This window comes from Dipodomys merriami, unplaced genomic scaffold (genome assembly GCF_024711535.1).
Source record: "Dipodomys merriami isolate MVZ:Mamm:240054 unplaced genomic scaffold, mDipMer1.0.p SCAF_3, whole genome shotgun sequence".
In the NCBI taxonomy this organism is placed as follows: domain Eukaryota; kingdom Metazoa; phylum Chordata; class Mammalia; order Rodentia; family Heteromyidae; genus Dipodomys; species Dipodomys merriami.
Genome location: NW_027204492.1, coordinates 92,198,947 through 92,215,718, shown reverse-complemented (window position 1 = coordinate 92,215,718; position 16,772 = coordinate 92,198,947). Strand labels below are relative to the sequence as shown.

Genomic DNA, 16,772 nt, shown 5'->3' with positions numbered 1-16,772 from the left:
GTACAGCTAGATTATTGTGGGTGCATCCGGTAAAAGTAACTGCGGCTCCTCTCGCCACCCCAAGCTCTCATCTTAGTCCCTTCAAGTGCCTGGGAATCCAACTGCAAGGAACATACAGCTGCAACATGAACACCAGGTGTGCTAAGGCCAGTGGAGGGCCAATAGGAGTGGTGAGGCTGTCACCAGGCCAGTGACTAGGATGCTCTGGGCAGGAAGATTCCAGATGGTAGGAGGCATCTGTCTGGCCTTTGGATAATGAGTTCTTGATTTTATCATAATAAAGAAGTTGAGAACATACCAGGATAAATATTGAGCAATTTGTAAGTAAAATAATGTGAAGAAAAGAGAAAGGATAGTTCACAACCCAGAAACTGGTACAGCACAGTGAAAACAGATGCAATGTGTGCTGTAACATCGTAGGTATTTAGGGTGAATAAGTAGGTTGGTGTTTGGCTCATATTCACCTTAGGATAAGTGTTTCCTTTTGATCAAGCATTTGGTACATTTTGGCATTTATTTGGGTTCCAGTCCTAGGACTTGTACTGAGGAATTTGGCACTGTCCTTGAGATTTGGCTCCAAGTCTAGTGCTCTACTACTTTGAGTCACAGTGACATTTTTGGTTTTCTTGTTGTTAATTGGAGAAAAGAGTCTCACAGCCCATTGCTGCCTGGGCTTGCTTTGAACTATGGTCCTCAGTTCTCAGCCTCTTGAGCAGGTGGAATTACAGGCATGAACCACTGGTGCCTGGCTTCATTTTGTCCTTCTTGATGTTATTATTAATTTGGCCAGAGATTTTGAAGTTAGTCTGCTCTTTGAACTGGGTCATTAATCTTTGGGCATCCTTTCAAGTAAAGGATGAATTTTGTTCCATATAACACTAAGGAAAGTGTCCATTACCAAGATAAACTTTCTCCTTTAAACGTGTTTTGTCCCAAGGAGTCCTTTTCCCGTGATAAGTTCCTTTAAGATACATTTGTTCCAAGGGCTGGGCGGTGGCTCAGTGGTAGAGTGCTTGCCTTGCATACAAGAGGCCCTGGGTTCGATTCCTTAGCACCACATAAACAGAAAAAGCTGGAAGTGGTGCTATGGCTTAAGTGGTAGAGCGCTAGCCTTGAGCTAGAGCTGAGGGACTGTGCCTAGGCCCAGAGTTCAGGCCCCACAACCAATAACAGCAACAAAAATGATACCTTTGTTCATTCCCCAGAGGATACTAATTACTTAGGGATGGGGAGAAAGAAAAGACATGGAATTGAGGGGGGGTAAGTTAGGACAAAGAAAAAAAGAGTTGGTTTTTAACTTTTTTATCCTTTTTATAAAAGCATTGCACTTTATGAGGAAGTATAAGGATTAAAGCAAAGATAATGTTCATGGGCTTTTACTGAAGCTATTCATTAATACAGTGTTTGTCTCTAAATTCCTTGCTGCTATTTCCCAATCTTCATTTTCTCTAATTCACCCTAACTTAAGGCCAATAACCTGAATAGCAGGCTACCAGTGAACAGCTGACAACAGGGGTGCTTGGGGATTTTTGTGGGCCTTTCTTCTGGGGGCAATATTTCCTCTGTCCATCCTCTGCTGACACCTGGAGCTCACAGGGACCCCAGCCCACTCTCCTCCAAGGACCTTGGATTAGGGCTGTCATTCCCAGTGTCTTCAGGGCATAAAGAGGTGATAGGTGATGAAAGGATGGGTTAATTTGAGTTAAGAGTCTCCCGGGGACTTTTCTGCCCCAGCTGGCTTTGAAGCACAATCCTCATATCTCAGCCTCCTGAGTAGCTAGCATTACAGGTGTGCGCCACCAGTGCCTGGCTAGCAGCCTCTTAATACCTGGAAGGAACAGGCATGGGAGGGAGCGCCTTCTCAAGAGTGAAGACAGCACAACCTGCTGTCTTTTCTTCTTTTTCTCTAGTGGTCCTTGGCCTTGAATTGTGGCCCTGGGTCCTGTCCTGAGCTTTCTCCTTCAAGGCTAGCTTTCTCCCACTTGAGACACAGCTGCATTTCTGAATTTGGGTGATTAATTGGAGATTATCCTGGCTGGCTTCAACCTGTGATCCTCAAATGTCAGCCTCCTGAGTACCTAGGATTATAGGCATGAGCCACCAGGTCCAGCTTGGTGCTCCTTTATTCAGGTTACTTCCTGGTTTCAATTTCCTTGTCTCTGTATCTATCTCTTCTGCTTCAGAACATTTGGTCGATATTTAGATCTGTTCGTCCTCTCTAGTCTCTTAGCCCTAGCAACACTTCTAGGTACTGGGGTCAAGTTAACCAGGCTTTTGCTGTTGTTGTTGTTGTTGTTGTATCTGGGGTTTGAACTCAGGGCCTGAGTGCTATGCCTGAGGTCTTTAGCTCAAGGTTAGATGGGAAGGATGTGACCAGAGGTGGCTCAGAATGTGGCATAGCACGAGGGGAAGGTGACTGCTTCCAGGTGTGCCCTAAGTAACACAGGTAATGGGCAGAAACTTTGTCAGGAGGTAGGGAGGTACCCCTGTTCAGACCTTACAGGGACAACATTCAGTCCAGGCCTCATAGGCCTTCCTGGCCTGATGTCAATGCCCTGGCTTCAGCAGTCTAAGCTTTTTTTTTCAGTTGTGGGGCTAGAACTCTGGGCCTGAGCACTGTCCCTGAGCCTCTTATTGCTCTACCACTTGAGCCACAGTGCCACTTGTAGGTTTTTTCTGAGTAGTTTATTGCAGATAAACTGGAGATAAAAACTGTCTGATAGACTGTGCTGCCTGGGCTGGTTTTGAACTGTGATCCTCAGATATCAGCCTCCTGATTAGCTAGGATTACAGATATGAGCCATTGGCATGAAGCTCAGTCTAAGCTTTAATATTTGGATGTGAGTGGAGTGGCTCACTCTTGTAATCCCATCCTGGGGAGGCTGAGCATCACCTGAGATAAGGAAGTTGAGACCAGCATTAAAGCTGGTGGCTGTGACTCACACCTATAATCCTAGCTACTCAGGAGGCTGAGATCTGAGGATCACCATTCAAAGCCAGCCTGCACAGGAAAGTCGATGAGACACTTATCTTCAATAAACTACTTAAAAGCCAGAATTGGAGCTGTGGCTCATGTGGTCGAGTGCTAGTTTTGAGCACAAAACTCAGAGACAGTGCCCAGGCCCTGAGTTCAAATCTCCATCACACACAAGCAATGGGTTCTTGTTCTCTGGAACTAAATATAATAAATCCTGAAACTGAAAATCCAAATATAGTGAAGTTTCTTTGAAGTGAAAGAAAATCCAGGTGCTGGGGACTCATGCCTGTTATCCTAGCTACTCATGAGGGTGAGATCTGAGGTTTGAGGTTTAAAGCCATCTCAGGTAGCAAAGTCCATGAGACTCTTATCTCCACTAAAACCAGAACTGGGGGCTGGGAAGGTGGCTCAGTGGCTTGCCTCACATGCATGATGCCCTCAGCACCATATAAACAGAAAAGCCTAGAAGTAGCACTGTGGCTCAAGTGATAGAGCACTAGCCTTGAGCTGAAGAGCTCAGGGAATGCGCCCAGGCCCAGAGTTCAAGCCCCACGAGAGACCAAAAAGAAAAGAAAAGAAAAGAAAAAGAAAAAGAGAAGAAAAACCAGAACTGACTTTATAGCTCAAAATCGTAGAGTGCTAGCCTTAAGTAAAAGAGCTCAGGAACAATGCCCAGGCCCTGAGTTTAATCCCCAGGACTGGTACAAAAGAAGAACCATTTCAGCAGGAGCCAGAGGCACTGTAGGAACAAGAAACATGATGATAGGGCATGTTATCAGCCACTTGCTATGTCTACCTCTTATTTTTCTGTTGTGCTGGCCCTTGAACTCAGTGCCTGGGCATTGTCCCTGAGCTCTTTGGCTCCAGGCTAGACCTCTATTCCTTGAGCTACAGCTCCACTAAGAGTTGTGTTTAAGGAGAAGCCTTGCTGCAGAAGTATTTTGAGCAAAGGGTTGAGACTAGTGAGATACAGCAGTGAATACAGTAGTAGAGGAAGATCCCTACAGATGACTACAAGCAAGAACATGGTATTGATATGGGCAGAACTGTATTGGCTGAGTTTTTCTGTAATATGAACATAGTAGTCTTTTTTTGGGTGGATGTGCGTGTGTGCTTGCTGGTACTAGGGCTTGAACTGAGGGCCTGGGCAATGTCTGAGAGTTTTGTGTGTTGTGTGATGGTTGTGGGGTTTGAACTCGGGCTGGGTGTTGTCCCTGAGCTCTTCACCTCAAACTAGTTCTCTACCACTTGAGCCACAATGCCACTTACAGTTTTTTGGTGGTTGATTGGAGATAAGAGTCTCATAGACTTTCCTGCCCGGGCTGGCTTTGAACTGTGGACCTCAGATTTCAGCCTCCAGAGTAGCTTAGATTACATGTATGAGCCACCAGCACCTGGCTGTCTGAGACTTTTTTCTCGAGGCAAGCATTCTACCATTTGAGCCACAGATCTACTGCTTTTTACTGTCTAATTGGAGATCAGAGTCTCATGGACTTTCCTGTCTCAGCTGGCATGATTCTCAGATCTCTGCCTTCTGAGTGGCTAGAATTACAGTCATGAGCCAGTGGTACCCAGCTAAGATTGTATTCTGGAATGCCTCTAGGTACTCACTCTTCTTGCATGGGGAAGAGTAACAAGCTGAATTCATCAGGATTTAAATATTCAGTTAATAGGACATGGAGAACTTTCACTGGAATCTGCTTTCTGGGATAGATAGATAGATGCATAGATAGATAGATAGATAGATAGATAGATAGATAGATAGATAGATAGATAGATAGATAGATAGATAGATAGATAGATAGATAGATAGATAGATAGATAGATAGATAGATGGACAGACAAATGGTTGAGAATGGTTGAGAGATAGACTCAATCCTAGGTCACATTCTTTGATGTAGGGCAATTGTAAAGACTCATAAGCTCCATCCTGTAGAGTATTAGTTCAGGGTCAATCAATTCAAACTGAATCTGATGGGAGAAGAACTTACTGAAGGCACAAGTGAACACCTGCTAGGACAGGGAAGCACCTGGCACTTAAAAACCCTAAAAGAAGGCAGGCCCCAGTGTCTCAGGCTTGTAATCCTAGCTGCTCAGGAGGCTGAGATCTGAGGATCACCTTGAGAACCAGTGGGGCAGAAACTCTATGAGATCTTTATCTCCAATAAACCACAAGAAAACTGGAACTGGTACTGTGGCTCAAGCTCTAGTCTTGAGCTGAAGAGCTGAGGGAAAGGGCCCAGTCCCAGAGTTCAAGGCCCATGACTAACAAAACACAAACAAACAAAATTATAAGAAGGCAGGGGCAATACCTAAAGAAACCTCAAAGCAAGTTCTGCCTAGCCTAGTAGCTGAATCCCAATGCTGGGTGAAGAAAAGAAGGCATAGTTCAAGGAGTGGAAAAGCATTTGCATAGCAAAGTCACCAGGAAAGTTCTCAACCCAGACAGAGTTGAAGATCATCCAAAATAAATGACAGCTCCAAGTCACTGTTCCTGAATAAGGGAGGGAGCTGGGCACGGGTGTCTCTTGCCTGTTATCCTAGCTACTCAATGAAGTAAGGAGACTAGGTCAATGATTCCCATAGATACTGGCCCTTGATTTCTCCTCATTGTTTCCCTAGATGGTTTACTTTTATTTATTACTTCTATTAGGTTTATGTGTCCTCATTTGGTTTTCTTTACCTATGTATAACACTTTGTTAGGTTTACTTCCTCACAAAATCTTTACCTGATTTTTGCCTATACACACGTTGTGCTAGCTGCATTAGGGGCTCCTGGTCTTTGAGACAAGAGTCTAGCAACAGTCCTCTGGCTTTCCAGTGAAGACTCCTAATTTGGCCTCTTTAGTGGTGACTTCTTGATTTCTCATGACTGTGTTGCTTACAAGGTTTGAGAGCTTGTACAGGAGAGACCCTTGTACCAAGGGGGACACCGGTTTCTTGGAGCCACACTGGCAAATGGCCTCAGAAATGCCAGCTGCCAGAGGACTGGAGTCTGCATAGGACAGCCGCCACTTGAGATTTCTCTCAGGGCCCAAGGGCTCTTCTACCACTCTGACAGCCGGGATCGTGGACAATAGACATGCCACTAAATCATTTTGGAGTTTAGAGTTGCTCAGGAGACCTCCAGAGTAATTGTCTGTTTCTCTCTTTTCTGTTTGTATCTATTTCTGGTATCTGGGGATTGATCCATCTGGAAAATGGAAAAGTAAGGGGCACATATGTACTCAGACCCTCTTCCTGTCCCCCTATTCTGACAAGAGTAAGAGGTACTGGTTCGGCTTGCCATAGTGGACATCTGTGGACCGAAGCCACCCTGAGAATGTTATTGCCATGGTGATCTATGGAACAGGGGCACCTGGTGTCTGTTTGTCGTGGTGGAAGGCTTTGGGGCCAGGCTGACACCAGTCTGGTATTCTTAGCACCATCATACTGTAGAAAGTCTTGGCTCTCAGCTTAACTAGAAAGTGGGAGTGGCCCACACAGCCACCTTTGGCTTTGGTGTTTAGGTCTTGTGGATCCTTGTTTTCTGTGTCTTTGTTCTTCATCTGGATAGCTCTGGGGGAACAAATGCTCCAGTTCCTGGTGGGTCCAGTTCCTGGCCTTCTATGTCCTCTGCATGTGATGGCAGTCAAGCAGGACATGGGGTGGGGTCACAGGCTTGGTTAGGTCCTCTAGCATCTGGCCAAAGTTACCAGCCTCAGGCTGCATCTCCTCGGTGGGAGGAAAAAGTACTATAGTCAAAAATTGATTAGAAGAGAGTCAGTCTACCTAGTTGACTAAGATAATAGCTTCAGGTAACATCCTCCCTTCCTCCATCTGAAGGATTAAAAGGTCAATTGTTCTGCTATTGTGGCTTGCTAAAAAGCAAGCCTTGGAGAGACATGGACCTGCTAATGTGCTTTGTTAGAAAGTTTGTATAAACATATAGAGGTTATTTTGTAAGAGTCAGAGATTTTGAAAGATTGCATCTGTTTTGGATCTGGGAGACTCAGTTCTGCCTCATATCACCTGGCCACATTAGACGATCATGCACCAGTCTTCTGTGGAGGCACGGCTCGATCTACCAAAGCCACATGCAGAAATCAGGATTCAGCTGCCTGGTCACCCTACACTGACACTTTCAAGACTTGTAGAAAGAATCGAGCTAGACTAGTCCAAGGGAACCTTGGAGGTCACAGTCTTGGTCTGAGGTCCTTGAAGGGGAGTGATTGATCTCTCTGTGGGGTGAAGGTAAGAGAAGGTTCTGGTGTGTAAGCAGAAGAGCCCTGGAATAAAGGGGGATGGTCCTTAGTTATTTGTGTGTGGAGGGGGGGGTCCGGTCGTGGAGCCTGAACTCTGGGCCTGGGCGTTGTCCCTCAGCTCTTCAGCTCAAGGCTAGCACTCTACCACTTGAGCCACAGCACCACTTCCGGCTTTTTTCTTTTTACTTATTTGTTGCTAAGGAATCGAACCCAGGGCCTCATGTATGCAAGACAAGCACTCTACCACTGAGCCACCTTCCCAGCCCCATGTCCTTAGTTATTTCAGCTGTGCTCAAGTGTTCACTTGTCTACCAGGGATCATCTAGTGAATGGAACACCCTTATGCTCTAACCATGTCTTCCTTCAGCTTCAAAGAACCTGAGGACTGGAGTTGATCCAGTGTCCTTAAATATGGGAATCTGACAACATTGTAGTGACCCACATGGAAGCAGAGGATAAGAAGACACAGATCATCTCCTGTGGACAAACGTCATGTGATCTATCTGAATCTTTGTTTTCACCTAGGTATGTGATCAGGTGAGAACCTCCATAACTCCCTCAGCCACTGCTGCTGGTGAAGGTGATGTGGGATTCATAAAACTCACAAAGCAGCTGCCTGGTCTTCTTCTCAGTGTCTCTCAAGGCTCACAGCAAGGGAGGGCCTAGCCCTGTACAGGTCATCTCAGTCCCTTCCTATGCCCTCAACTTGAGCAGCAGCAGGGTGTGTCTGCGGCCTTCCTCTGTTAACTTCAAGACGTGAGTTATGCTTGTGAGTGCTGGAGCTGCAGTGAAGGGCAGAGGCAGTCATTTCTAATGGTATTTGATCCCAGTGCTTTCCACATGGGGATGTTGTTCATGTCACTCTTCTGTAGGACGTATCAGAGGACCTGAAGCTCAGGGGAACAGGAAAGCAAAACGAACTATCATAGAATTCAGGAAATTTTCCCCCATTAGAAGTCACTTTTCAACATGTGGTTATGAAGAAAGTCCTAAAATGACAGATCCTAGAATTTGAGTGAAAGCCCAGATCATTTTCTCTCTGCCAGCTGCTTCTCCATTTAAGTCACTGTTCTAAGTTTTTAAATGTTTTAACTTGGGCTTAATTAGGCTATTTTCATATATTCGTGCATGGATGGTCTCTATAATACTCAAATTTTACCCTATCATAGAGCCATCCCTTGCCATGAGATGTCCTCCCTAAGAGAGTCCCTGGTTTACATTTGAATTGTTCTCTTTTGTGTTTCATTGGTGAGGAAGAAGGTTCTTTATATGGGAGAAAAGATGCGATATTGTTCATTCTTAATTTGGCTTCTTTCACACAAGTTCCCCCGCTTTTTCTGCAAATGATAGCTCTTTGTATTTTTGTGTGTGCCAGTCCTGGGCTTGAACTCAGGGCCTGGACACTGTACCTGACCTTTTATACTTGCAGCTCTACTTTCAGCTTTTTGGTGGTTCATTGGAGACATGAACCTTCAAGAGCTCACTGCTGAGGTTGGCTTCAAACTTCCACCTCAGTTCACAGGCTCCTGAGTAGGATTACCGGCATGAGCCATTGAAGGCCCACAAAACTTTTCTTTCTGTGCAATTTTATATTGTTCTTCTAAAGGTGATGTGCCGAGGAGTTGTAGGTATATGTATAAGGCAGATAGAGTACGTTTTTTCCTAGAAAATGTCACCTTTTCATGCTCTCTCCCAGTCTATCCCTTCCAAACCCATCCAGAAGTTGTATAACTCATTGAACATAGTTTGCAGTATGAGTTGCACTGCTGCACTTGTTCATGCTTGGTCCCGCCCTTTCAGTGCAGGGGCTTACCATCCCAAAGTTTAATAAATGAACAAAAGGAAAAGAAGAACAAAAGAAACAAAGAAAAAAACCTCTTCCTTCCATTTCCTTAGTTCATTTCACTACATATTTTCTTCATAAGGCTATAGCCTAAAACCCTACCAAATTGTGTGTTAATTAAAGATATTACCAAGAGTAGATGCTAAAATAATGATTTGCAGAAGAAACCAGTCATTGAGTTGTGGGACTTATCCTTAAGATCAAATTTCCCATACAAATACACACATTCCCAACCAAAATCAAGACAATGTGTATGTTTTTTGTGTTGTGTCATAGAGAAAATGTTAACAGTGAGCTTCTCTACATTGTAATTTATTTCACTTGACATTTCAACCACTCCCAAGTAAATCGCTGGTTCTCTGGGATGTTAAGGTGGAACCAATTTCCTAACTGAGTTCAAATGAGGAAGAGTCACTCTTTTATTAAAGAAGTGCTATCGTTGGTATTTGCTCCCTGTTCTTCCTGTAAAGCTTCCTCATACAGTGTAGGTATGGAGCTTGGGTCAATCCCGCTGTACTTGGCCCAGTGTTCCAGAACTTTCCTTTGTGTGGTTTCTGCATAAGCCCTTGGGCCCCACCGGAACTCATAGGCAATGGGGTCGCTACCGGGCACCTGGTGATACTCCAGGTATTGCTCATATACAAAATCTTCCATAAGCAGCTTCCTAGGTATTCCAAAAATAACGTGTTCACTGTCAGGATACACTTCCATCTTTTCCAGCACTTGCCAGATGGCTTCCTCAGTGGCACAGCCCCCTTCCGTGAAGATGATGCACAGAACAATTATCAGCAGACCCGTCTTGGGCATGCCCTGCACATGGCTCAGAACACCATCGTAGGTGATACCTGCAGCTATAACAAGCACATGTGTGTGGAAGACAGTGTCCACCTCCTTCACGTCAATACCGAACAGTAGCTGCATACAGATACAAGCTTTGTCTAAGATCACAGGGAAGTGAGGCCGGTAACCTCCCGTGATGTGACTCAGCATATCCACATCAGTAACAGGCTGGCATGAATTGTACTGACGTAACATGTATCGCACCAATGCTAGGGCCTCTTTCTGCAGGGCATTCTGCAATATCTCATCATCGTCAGGGTGCACATCTTCCCTTTCCTGAATGTGGGGTTCTTGATCTTCCTCATTAGCTTCCCCAACTATATCACTCAGGAGCAAAGTAACTGACACCTCCACTAGAATTCCAAACAACAGTGAAGTGGTCGAGATCTCCTGCTGGTGTTGGGGGAATTGCTCACCCACCCGGCCTGTGGCCTGGCTTTGGGCCACAGGGCCTCTTTGTAGCTCAGAGGGAAGGGTCCTCTGAGTATAAGGCATCCTGGCTGTCGTTGGGGATAGCTAGTCAGAGGGTGGAGTGCAGCTCAATGATGACTCCTAGGCCTGTGGGAGAGAAAGCAGGGAAGCAGTTTCAGCTGACAATGTTCCTCTTGCCAGCTCCCTTAGGTATTACTCCTGGTCTTCTCTGTGGTGCTTAATGGCCACATAGACTCCTGTCATCTTCTTGTGTTTGTTGTCTGAAGCCTAACAGTGAGGGAACAATTGAACAAGGCACAAGGTGCTTTGTGTATCTGAGTCTCTGTGGTGCTGGTGGGGTGTGTAGTGCTGAGTGATGTGGAATTGTGTTGGGGGGGTGAATAGATGGAGCATATGGTGCCATTTCATCATATGCACCTCAATCTTAAATTCTGACTCTAGCAGAGAATTATCTGCTGAATTACAAGAGAGCAGTTCTTCAGACCAAGTCCTTGGCCTCCTAGTCCCTGGAGTTTGTCCCGCAGGCAGTGAGTCAGACCTCTCTCTCCTTTGGACTCCAGTATGCAAAGAAAACATGGGCCGGCCTCCAGGCTGGACAGTGAGAGGGAGCTAGACTGCAAGGTCCTCAGTGTTCTGCAATAGACAGCCTCCACTGAACTCACTCTAGGTACCCAAAGTTCCCCTGTAGATGTGTGAACTACTCTCTGCTGGCCTGAGGCACACTCTCTCAAGTGGTGTCCAGGTCCGTTTAATAGAACAAAGGGCAATGAGAATACATCACATGGGCCCAAGGGCAACTCAAAGGTGAGCACATGCAGTGTGGCCATATTGCTGGAGGACTGCCTCAGTGTTCTCCTTGTTAAATGTCAGGTTGGGAATTTCTCTCTAAGGATCTAAGGCCACAATCCCAAAGTAAAAATCTTATTTCTGTGAGAAAACACAAAGATGTAAGGGGAGGTGAATACTCCTATACTTTCTGGCTTTCCTCATAGGTAAAGGAGTGGAAGACTGTTAGTGATGTCCATGTGTATGAGTTGGGCTTTATACCTGTCCTCACCTTAACTCCACATAGCTTCTGAACACTCCCTCTTGCTGATCAGGTGTTTTTCACTGAATTTCTTCAATGTAAGGACCCAGCCTCTTGATTCCTGGGAGACAGACACATATAAACATTTCATGTGAACACCCAGAAGAGATTTCCCAAGTCTGAATGAGGGGGCAGGATGCAGGGCTTTTCTTTTTTGTGGGATCTCTCAGGATATTCATAGTCAATTTCACATAGTTGGGGCTTTTTCCCTCTGGTGATCTCCAGATGCATCTTGCAGACCTGAGAGAGAGCCCTGATGCCCTTTCCTCCCCATAGTGCTGCCTGGTGCCACCCTGGCCTTGCAATCTAAGTAGTTTCCCTTCATCTTAAGAGGAGCTATTGGTCTCCTCACAGAGCTCTGCTGGGCAGAGGACAACTCTTCAGCCCAATTTAAACTTAAATGAGCCTAAGAGGCTAAAGTGTGGTATCCTGAATCTAGGCATGCTGTTCTGGGCCTCCCCAGGATGAATGGTAGTTGCAGTCTACCTCTGATCTGACCTGCAATTTCCCTTGGTTCCTACCTAAGTCCTCCCCTTTAGTCCAGGCAGAAGCCCCACACCACTCATGATACCAGTCACCTCCTAGAGAGTTGGAGGAAGATCAGGACTCAGTCTGGAAATAAGGCCAAGTTACCCATCCTTGGTGTTGCCTTACATCTCACCTTGACTCTCTACAGGTCTTACCCCATCCCTTAGATACAGAAGTAACGACTCAGTTGTTTGATCACCTGATCCAGGGCTTCCACAGAGTCACTGCATGGGTTGGTCATATGTTTTCTAGACCAATCACAGTTGCTCATGAGTCTTCCTTTTGAGACTTCAGTGAGCATCTGGACTGGCAGTCTGTTAAATTTAGGATTTATGTGTCTACCTAATCCCTAACATTGTATGGTCTAGAAAGGCAAGTATAATGTCACTACACTGATGAGAAAGCACCGGGCCTCCCTGGACTGACAGCAGGGCACACTTGCTCTGTGTCTCCCTTAACCTGGAGTCTAAGGTCCTTTCCTTAACAGTCTTGTCCCTGACCAGCCCAGGCTCTCATTTCCTTTATCACTGCATGGTGGAAGTGAATGTCCCAGACCCATGTCCACCATGAGTGTGTTAACCACTCACATAGTCCCTACAGAGTTCTGCCCTCTGCACACCAATGTCTTCAAACCAGGGTTTTCTCAGTGTCCATTGTGGCAGGAGAGAGTAAAAACGTAGACTCCTCACCTAACCAGAAGCCCATAGGAGTGTGGCCAAGAACAAGAGTGAATATAGGTTTTTCAGGGACCTGCCAAATAGTTTGAAGCTTTCTCTTCTTCCCTCAGATATCCAAAAACCTCTTGTATCCCAGACCCTAGACTAAAGCCGTTATTATCACAGTATCTGGAGGGAGAACTTAAGGTTACTTGGGTCGGTGAGTGTTAAAGGCATACATGGTGGAGGAGTGCTCAACTGTCCTGATATTCCCCAGGGCTCAGGACTGAGAGTGTGAAAGAAGCGACGCTGTTGACTTATTTTATGATTTTCTACCTGAATCAGGGCTTTTAGCGATCAACTTCTCTCTCCTGGATGCGCCTTAGACAAACAGCGTCTCCTCAGCAAGTTAGTGTTCAAAACTGTCTCCATGGTCACAGGAATCTGAAGGGGAGGCTGGGGGAGGGGTGGAATGTTGGGCAACAGTTGACATTGTGGTGGCATCTTTGCAGTTCATGGTAGGATTTCCTAAGTTCACCTGTTAGATAACTCTTCTACCCAAACCCATAACAATCTGAATCCCCGGAAAAATTTCAGACTAAGGTGGGAGCCTTCCACACCCACCTTTAATCCTAGCTACTTATGAATGGGAGATCCTTGGATTGTGGTTCAAAGCCAGCTTGGGCAGGAAAGTCCTTGAAAATCTTACCTCCGATTAAGGACAGGAAAGGTTGGAAGTAGTCCTGTGGCTCAAATTGGTAGAATGCTAGTCTTGAGCACAAAGAGGCTTGAGTACATCACCCAGGCCCTGAGTTCAAGCCCTAGGACTGGCAAAAACAGTTTTGAGGATTGTGTTTCAAAGCCATCCAAAGAAAGAAAGTCTATGAGATTCTTATCTACAAATAACCAGAGTGTAAGGCAATAGTGGGTTTGTGGTTCAAGTGTTCAAGTGGTAGCCTTGAGCAAAAATGCTTAGGAACAGTGCCCAGGCCTTGAGTTCAAGAAGAAGGAGGAGGAGGAGGAGGAGGAGGAGGAGGAGGAGGAGGAGGAAAGGAGGAGAGGAGGAAGAGGAGGAGCAGGAGGAAGAAGGAGGAGGAGGATGAGGAGGAGGAGGAGGATGAAGAGGAGGAGGAGGAGGAGGAGGAGGAGGAGGAGGAGGAGGAGGAGGAGGAGGAGGAGGAGGAGCATGTGAACAGGAGCTAGAGGCAATATGGGAACAAGAAACATCATGATAGGACACATTTTCTGCCCCGTATTGTTTTGTGTGTGTGTGTGTGTGTGTGTGTGTGTGTGTGTGTGTGTGTGTGTGTGTGTGTGTGTGTGTGTGTGTGTGTGTGTGTGTGTGCTGGCTCTGGGACTTGAACTCTGTACCTGGGCACTGTCCCTGAGCTCTTTTTCTCCAGGCTAGAGCTCTATTCCTTGAGCTACAGCTCCACTAAGAGTTGTGTTTAAGGAGGAGCCATATAGAAGAAATATCCCAAGCAAAGGGTTGAGACTAGTGAGATACAGCAGTGAATACAGCAGTAGAGGAAGATCCCTACAGATGAATACAAGCAAGAACATGGTATTGATATGGGCAGAACTGTATTGGCTGAGTTTTTCAGTAATATGAACATAGTAGTCTTTTTTTTTCTGATGAATGTACATGTGTGCTTGCTGATACTGGGAATTGAACTCCAGTTCTGGGTACTGTCTGAGGTTTTCAGGGTTTTTGTTTTGTTTCGGTTTTTTTGTTTTTTGTTTTTTGTTTTTTTGCTAAAGGCTAGCATCCTACCATTTGAGCCACAGATGTACTTTCTGCTCTTCTGGTGGTTAATTGAAGATCAAAGTCTCATGGACTTTCCTGTCTGGGCTGACTTTGAACCTTGATCCTCAGATCTCTCTGCCTTCTGAGTGGCTAGAATTACAGTCATGAGCCACTGGCACCCAGTTAAGGTTGTATTCTTTTTTCTTTTTCTTTTTCGTTTGTTTGGTCACAGTACTTGAAGTCAGGGCTTGGTCGCTGTCAGTGAGCTTTTGTGCTCAGGGTTAGCACTCATCACATTGAGCCACAGCTCCACTTCCGGTTTGGAGGTGGTTAATTGGAGATAAGAGTGTCACAGAGTTTCCTCTATAGGCTGGCTTAGACTCTTGATACTCAGATATCAGCCTCCTGAGTTGCTAGGTTTACAGGGGTGTCACCAGCACCCAGCTTAAGATTTTAATGCCTCTAGGTACTTTACTCTCCTCACATGGAGGAGAGTAATCTGAATTCATCAGGAATGGGGATTTGTGAATGTTGAACTGTGAGCTGTGATAAAGAGAATTGGAATTCCATTCTCGGACTCTCAGAAAGTTGGGAGTGGCCTGAAAAAGATCAATCAATCTTAGCATTATAGAGACCCAAGTTTCTACCCTAAATTTGAGTTAATCAGAACCCAAACATTCTTGGACCCTGGAGTTAGCTAAAGGCTTATACAAATCATGGTTGTTTGCTGCTTACCTCCCTTCCTAAGATTAGGAAGTCATTCATACTAGGATTGTTTCACACTCGGGTGCCTGTAACTTCAAAGAGATTGCTACCTTACTTTATGCACTTACTCCCTTGTCCAAAAATCAATAAAGACCCTGTTAATAGGACCTTGGGACATCTGTTGCTGGTGAGAGGCATGGGGGGACCCCTGTTGCCCCCAAACCAGTTTCACAGTCTGGTTTTCATCACTGCCTTGCTCCGGTTGTGGTGGGTTAAGGCACTCTCAGGATTTAAACAATCAGTTTTAGCAAGCCACAGAGTACTCCTATTAGAGACTGCGTTCTGGGGGGGGGGGGAGAGAGAGAGAGAGAGAGAGAGAGAGAGAGAGAGAGAGAGAGAGAGAGAGAGAGAGAGAGAGAGAGAGAGAGAGGGAGAAGGAGAGGGAGAAGGAGAGGGAGAAGGAGAGGGAGAAGGAGAGGGAGAAGGAGAGGGAGAAGGAGAGGGAGAAGGAGAGGGAAAAGGAGAGGGAGAGGGAGAAAGAGAGAGAGAGAGAGCCTCACCCCTCAGTGGCTTTGCTTGATGTAAGGGCAATAGTAGAAACACACAAGCTCAGTCCTGTAGAGTACCAGGTCAGAGTCAATCAACCCCAATAGCACCTGATAGGACAATAACATGGTGGAGGCCCGAGTGAACTACCAGAATTAGGAAGCACTTAGTAATCCTATGGGAAGGCAGGCACAGCATCTGGATGAAACCTCAAAGTAATCCCCGCCTAGCCTAGTAGCTGGATCCCAATGTGGGGTAAGGAGAAGAAGCCATAGTCCAAGCAGTAGAAATGTATTTCCATAGCAGAACCACCAGGAAAGTCCTTAACCCAGACAGAGGTGGGAAAGATGGTTCAAAATAAGTGATGGCTCCAAGTCACTGCTCCACAATAAAGAAGGGAACTGGGCACAAATATCTCCTGCCTATAATTCTAGCTACTTGGAAAGCTGAGATCTGAGCATCATGGTTTCAAGCTAGCCTGTGCAGGAATGTCCATGAGACTCTTATCTCCAATTAACCACCAAAAAGATGAAATAGAGCTTTGGGCCATGTGGTAGAATGCAGTGTTGAACAAAAATATAAGGGACAGTACCCTGGCCTGAGTTCTTGCCCCAGAACTACTGGCACACACACACACACACACACACACACACACACACACACACACACACACACACACACACACACACACATGAAAGTAAGGGAAAGCACAGTTGTCTGCCTATCTTAGTCCTTATGTTCTGTGAAATAAAAAGTTCAGGCAAGGTGAGAAGGAATAGGAAAGTTCAGGAAAAGGCAATAGGAAAGACTAGAAAATGATAGGAAAGCTTATTACTATTATTCAGGAAGAAATACACTAATGTACATTCAATAGACTAAAAGTGGGTCACTTCTAGGATGAGAATGACCTATGTAATTCAGTGGTTAGTCTGTTTTGTTGTTTTTGCTGGTCCTGAGGCTTGAACTCAGGGCCTAGGCACTGTCCCTGAACTTCTTTTGCTCAAGACTAGCTCTGTACCACTTGAGCCACAGCTTCACTTTTGGCTTATTAGTGGTTTATTGGAGATAAGAGTTTCACAGACTTTCCTGCTCAGACCTGCTTCAAACTGCAGTCCTCAGATCTCAGCCTCTTTAATAGCTAGAATAACAGGCATGAGACACTGGCAG

The 16,772-nt window shown here is 45.6% G+C and overlaps 1 protein-coding gene across 2 annotated transcripts; it reads right to left on the bottom strand.

Annotated features, from left to right (window-relative positions):
* Positions 1–9,388: 9,388 nt before the first annotated feature.
* Positions 9,389–13,028, bottom strand: LOC138839650 (melanoma-associated antigen 10-like). 2 transcript variants are annotated; one of them, XM_070039212.1, is made up of 3 exons: positions 12,944–13,028; positions 11,394–11,484; positions 9,389–10,462 (listed from the first exon to the last, which is right to left on the bottom strand). In XM_070039212.1, the coding sequence occupies exon 3, from the start codon at positions 10,397–10,399 to the stop codon at positions 9,476–9,478; it is 924 nt and encodes a 307-aa protein (XP_069895313.1). In that variant the 5' UTR covers positions 10,400–10,462; positions 11,394–11,484; positions 12,944–13,028; the 3' UTR covers positions 9,389–9,475. The 2 variants fall into 2 exon arrangements, with proteins under 2 accessions (XP_069895313.1, XP_069895314.1); XM_070039213.1 differs by lacking the exon at positions 12,944–13,028 and having other exon boundaries at positions 11,384–11,404.
* Between the last annotated feature and the right edge of the window lie 3,744 nt (positions 13,029–16,772).

Bases quoted from the DNA above. Each gene is read 5' to 3' on its own strand.
- LOC138839650 (XM_070039212.1), bottom strand. From the start codon at position 10,399: ATGCCTTATACTCAGAGGACCCTTCCCTCTGAGCTACAAAGAGGCCCT.